The 5,787-nt window shown below is 66.5% G+C and overlaps 1 protein-coding gene across 1 annotated transcript in view; it reads right to left on the reverse strand.

Moving 5' to 3' along the window:
- MAFK (MAF bZIP transcription factor K) overlaps positions 1-5,717 on the reverse strand; it is a 10,010-nt gene extending 4,293 nt beyond the window's left edge. The window contains exon 1 of the mRNA XM_040231935.1: positions 4,136-5,717. Within this exon, the coding sequence (XP_040087869.1) occupies positions 4,136-4,148 (13 nt within the window). The 5' untranslated portion in view covers positions 4,149-5,717. The remainder of the gene's footprint in view (positions 1-4,135) is intronic.
- Positions 5,718-5,787: the final 70 nt, after the last annotated feature.

A 5,787-nucleotide genomic window follows, 5' to 3' on the forward strand; every position in this document is an offset into this window, starting at 1 on the left:
GGAAGGGTGCGGAGGACCCAGCCCGACAGCACAGGTCGTGGGGCGGCGAGCAGGCCCCCCAGGCCCGATGCGGGGAAGGGTGCGGAGGACCCAGCCCGACAGCACAGGTCGTGGGGTGGCAAGCAGGCCCCTCAGGCCCGACGCGGGGGAAGGGTGCAGAGGACCCAGCCCGACGCATGCAGGGGTCTCGGGCTCACGGGACCGGGGCCCACCCCCTGGTTCCGAATGCCACGAGGTGAACTGAGCAGAGAGACGCCCGAGGAGGGTCTGGGGCCAGAGGCGGAGCCGCAGCAGAGGCTCCGTCTCAAGGTGAGGGGGACCTGCTGGGCAGTCTCCCCCTGCAGCCCGAGACCCTCACGGTGGCCCCGCCTGGACCCCCCCCAGGCACTGGCCCCGCCTCTGGCGGCCCGCCCACCCCTCAGCACCAGACAGTCTCAGCACCCGGGTCTGTGCACTGGGCCCCGGGGCCCCCTGGAGCTCACGCGTGTGTCCTTGGTGGACACACGGCCACCCACATGACCCCACAGGAGGTGAAAGCTGCCACCTGACTGTGGCCTGACCCCTGGGGACCCAGGGCGCCCCGTGGGCCACCCCTCCCTCCGGCTTGGGAGTCAGCCCTGGCCTGGAGAAGCCACCGGGAGGGCCGGCAGGCCGGGCGGCTGAGAGGCCATGAGAAACTTCTCCACGTCGAGCGAGGAGGGGCCGCTATCATTCCAGCCCGCTCCCAGCACGCCAGGGCATAGCTGGGCGGTGAGTCACCAGCTGTTTACAGAGCTGGGCTCACATTCCCACAGGCGGAGGCCCCGCCCACCCCCGGTGGGAAAAGGAAGGGCAGGGGGCCTGTGCTGGACTAAGCAGACCCTCAGGGACGCGCCAGCCTGGCCGGGACGCCAGCGCCTTCCCAGGGACGCCTCCCCAGGGGACCTGCCCACTGTGACGTTGCCGGGGGGGGCACCCAGGGCCCAGGACACACACGGGACTGGGGCTCGGCACCCCGTGGGCTCAGCACCCCCGTCCACCCGGTCAAGTTGGCCGCAGACCCCCAGGCCCCACGTCTGCTGGTGCTGAGCCCACCTAGTCCACTGCCTGGCCTCTTGGCCCAGGACCTGGGGGAGGGCAGCCTGGCTGGGGTCCCCCCGGGGCCTGCCCTCAGTCCTCAGGACCCCACCCAACCAGACGGAGCTGAGGGGCTGGTCCCCAGCCTCTGAGATGAGCCGCGGGCGACACCCTCTCCTCTCTGTGGGCCTTGGCCTTCTCTTCTGAAAAACGAGGGGATCGGAACCAAGGGCCCAGTGCCAAGCGTCCTCAGCTGGGCCATTCTGGTGACACCGGGAGACAACACCCTGACCCTGGGCGCTCACCCCAGGGGAAGTGGGGCGAGCCCCAGGCAAGCAGATGCCGGCGGCCCTGCCCATCGTCACGACCCCCACAGACCCGGGCGCGTTAGCGCTCAGCTTCCAACGCCCTCAGGGCCTGGAGGCTCACGTCGAAGTCAGGCTGTGGGTCGGCGGAGCCCTTCCGTGGACTCGGTAAGGGAACACAAGTGGCAGGCTACTCGGCTCTCCCCAAAACACCCCCAGAACCGAACTCATGTCACTTCAGGCTTCAGAAAACAATAGCTTGCTTTTGGAAAGAGGTTCAGAGAAGAGTTTTGCAGGTGTGAACGAGAGTTTGTAGAACAGTTGATTGGGAAGAGCTGCCCTGAAAGGGTGTGTGTGACCCTGCAGCTGTGCGGGCCAGCAGAGCTCAGAGGCGGGAACCGGCCAGGGGAGACGGCGGGCAGGGACAGGCAGGGCGCCCAGGGCCAGCGCTGCTGCGTCGGAGCCTGGACCCTCCACACACCTTCCCGACAGCCCGGCCAGCGGCTCATCCTGGTGCTGCCACCCGCGAAGCCAGGCCCGCGCCAGGCTGGGACACTGGATGGGGCTGCTCTGCCCCGTCCTGCCCCGTGGAGCCGCTGGTGCAGTGCGCAGCCAGCACCTCTCCCAGGAGCGCCTCCCAGCCAACCGTCGGCTGAGGCGGCTTTTCAGCCCAAAGCCCGAAACTCCGTTCCGATGTCCAGCTGAACGTGAAAGAGGACGTCCTCTGTAGGGAAGGGGACCCAGCGGCCTAGACAGGGGACCACGCGGTCTGCGGTAAATTCGGGAGCATCCCTCCCCTTCTGGGCCCGTGAGAAGCCGGGCAGGGCAGGGCGCCCGGGTCTGAGCGCAGAACTGCCCTTCCAGCAGGCAGGTGAGCCGGGGCCAGGATCACTTCCTGCCCTCCTCCTCGCAAGTCCCTGCCGCAGCTGAGACCTGGCTCCCGGGGTGACGCACGGCCTGGCCGGCTCCTGTGTGCTCCAGCCCTCACTGAACCGGGCCAGGGGCTGGGGTCCAGGAAACCCGTTCTTTATCAGGGCAGCCAATGGCGAACGGGGGCACGACCCACCTGGGCAGCCCTGGGCTTAGATCAGCCAGGAGCAAAGGGGCCTCAAGAGTCTCAGATTCTCACTGGACTGCACAAACAGTCTGCAAGCCCAGGCCGTGAGCCCAGGCAGGAGAAGCCGAGTCTCCAGCATCAGCGTCGAGCAGGGCAGGCTCCCGACGCCCGCGGCACTCAGCTCGAGAGAGGGGGTCGGAGGGGACTTTCCGTTGCCAGGCCTCAGGGGTGTCCGGGGGGCATGGCAGCCGAGAGTGAACCCCAAAGCCAGAACCACCATGCCGGGCTGCCTCTGCTCTGGGGACTGGGGGCCTCCTCTCGACAGACCCCTAGCCGACTGCCCCCTCGGGCTGGTGCCACAGCGGGAGCCTGTCTGCCGAACAAGCACCCGCCGACTCATCCGACCCCGGAAGGAGCCGGCAGAGGCAGGTCCCAGAGCTGGGAGGGCGCCCACCGCCTGCGCCAGCTCCCTGAGACGGGGGTGTGTCCCGCCGCGCCCTGCCGGCCACCCCACCGGCCCGGCCCGCACCCAGCCTGCAGGCTGGCCCTGGCTGGCTGCCCTCCGGCAAGACGTGACTGTCTGCCTGGCCTGGAGGGCGTCTGGTCACCTTGCCTTTGCAGCCCGAGGAAGCTGTGTCATCCTGGCCACGTCCAGAGGTGACTCAGGCATGGCTGACAGAAGGCTGAACACCGCCCCACCCCTGCCACCCAGCTTCAGGCAGGGCACCTGCTACCCTGGAGCCCCCGCGGCAGGGGGTTCTGCTCTGCCCCAGCCCCGCGGGGCCGACCAGGGCTCCGACCAGCCCCACCTCTCTGTCCAGCCAGGGACACGATGACCGTGGACCACCCCAGCCTGCACGGCCCTGGAGACACCCCCTCTCGCACTGCGCTCCTCCTGGGTCTCCAGCTTGGGTGGCGGCCCCAGGTGCCCCCTCCCCTCCACACCCACCTGCTGGCTTGGCCTGCGTCCCCACTGATGCTGCAGCCCCTCGGCACCGCCTGGGCACGGGCCCCCGAGTCTGGTCTGGATTCCCATCCCAGTGCCTTAGCTCCCACAAGCAGGCAGGGGGAGTCCCTCCTGAAGCCGACACTCCCAGGGCCACCTGTTACCATGCCAGGCCGCCCCCACGAGCTTCCTGAAGCCCCCCACCCATCTGTGCCGGGGATCCTCCCGCTTCCAAGCTCCTGCCCCTCTGCCATTGCCCCCTTCCTTCCCTCGCTTCACGTGTGGGCGGTGGGCGCCCTCTCCTGAGCACGCATCCAGGGAGGCGCTCAGGACCAGCATTGGCCTTTCTGTCCAAGGCCTGCCTCCCTCGATGGGCAGAGGGCAGGGGCGCTCTCACCTCCCCACTCCCTGCGACTCCTGGCAGGTGGGAGGCCCGCTGCATGAGCAGATGCCAGCGCCTGCATGAGGGAGGGGCCTGGGGCGTTCCACCCTGTCTCCTCTCTGCCCCTCTGCCCCAGGCACCTAGGTGGGCAGCGCAGAAAGGCAGGCCAGCCACACCAGGCACTGGGCGTGGGGCCCGCCCCTCTGGCAGGTGAGGCGCCGCGAGGCTGTTTCCTTGGGGAGAGCTGTGTGTCTGTAGACTGAGACCCTGCAGGTTCATCTCTACCTGCTCTAAAATTCTACAGCTGTAAGATGACACTCTCAATTTCCTGAAACTGTAAGAAAGAGGAAACACGAGTCTGTGACTTTATAAAAAGCAAAAGTAAATACCAGAGCAACGCATCTTCCACCAGCGAGGACAGGGAGGCGGGGAGCAGAGAGGAGAGTGAGTCACTGTTTACTGCCCCGAGAAGCAGCCACGCAGAGGACCGTCCCCACTGGCCGGGGCTCCATTTCCCGTGCGGACTGGACCTGCTGTCCAGAAAGTCCATCCAGAAACCTTTAGACTCAGGAACAGCCAGGACACAGGCAGGAATCCTAGGTTGCCTGAGACTGTAAACAAACTCTCCAGCTATGGCAGAGCCTGAGAGTGAAAGCACGCACCGCAGTGGACAAAGAATGGTCCGGAAAACGACCTCACTTGGCGGCAGCCTCAGCCGCAGGGCTGGAGAAAGGGCTGGAACGCAGCAAGCCCCGGAACCAACTTCCCCAGGAGCCGCGATTCAACTCCCATTTTTAGCAACTACCTTGAAAGTGAGCGATGCTGAACTTGGAAGCTGTCCCTTAAAGGCCAGCCCTGCTCAAGCACACGAGGCACAAACGCGCTTGGGCGAGAAGCCTCACTTGTGGTTCTGAACCAGTAAATGTTTTATTCTGGAATACCAAGAGGTCCAGCTTTAAGTTGTAAGAGCTGACACCCTCTACCGAGCTCAAACATCCCTACTGGACCCAGGGAGGGAAGTTCTCGGATAGGAGGCAACTATCCACAATTCAACAAGCCGCTGGTGTGCCCCACCCACCCGCACAGCCCACCTTCAGTGCTCCAGGCCCTCCCACCTGCTTACCCCCCACCAGCCAGCAAAGACACCAGGCTTGCGGACTGGGCTTCAGAGATGGCAGGCGAGGCATTCGGCCACACTTCATTAAGACTCCTGGGCAGCAACCACTGTGCTGGCAAAACCTGGTCGATGCCAACAAAGGGGTGAGGGGAGGGCGATGGGCAGCCAAGCCACTGATCCGTCACTATGGGATGCATGCGGACATGCGAGTCCCGGGACCTCGGGAGAACAGGCGCCTGGCAAGAGGGGGCTGAGTGGCAGTCAACTCTGAATGGACTGTCAGGGGGAGGACCTCACTCCTCTAGGCTACCCTACCGTGGGGAAGGCAAACAAGAGCGTAATCACGAACACGAGACGGAGAGCAGGGGACTTCTAGCAACGCGGCCGCAGGCTGCTCCCGGAATGTGGGCAGAAGGGGCGAGTGCCGCTTGGTTGAGGGCTCCGGGACACGTGGCGAGTGAGGACACTGCTTCGGGGGACAGGGGACGGGGGGCCAGGGCGGAGCGACCGTGCTTTCCCAACGCAGACCCGAGGCCAGGTGGCGGGGCAGGTGTGTGGAAGCGCGCGGTGTCCGGAACTCAACAGAAGTAGCGAAAGGCCTCTGTTTCCAGTTAGAAGAAGAGACCCCCACTCAACGAGGAGAAAGAGGAGACGCGAGCCACGATCTTCGGGAAATGACGCGCTCGTCGCCCCCCTCCCCACCACAAGCTCCCACGCCGAGGCCTCCCTCGGTGAACCCCGGCAGGTCGGCTGCTCGGACAGGGACCCGGTCAGCGAGACCTCTGCTCCTCGCCCTGCGCACGTCCGGCGCGGCGGGGACCCGGGCGCGCGCGGGCAGCGCAGGCCGGGCCTGAGCGCCGCCGGGGCGGGACCGCGCCGCCGGGGCGGGCAGCGCCCAGGTGCGCGAGGCCCGGGTCGCCCGGG

Source organism: Oryx dammah, unplaced genomic scaffold (genome assembly GCF_014754425.2).
Source record: "Oryx dammah isolate SB20612 unplaced genomic scaffold, SCBI_Odam_1.1 HiC_scaffold_2, whole genome shotgun sequence".
NCBI classification, from domain to species: Eukaryota; Metazoa; Chordata; class Mammalia; order Artiodactyla; family Bovidae; genus Oryx; species Oryx dammah.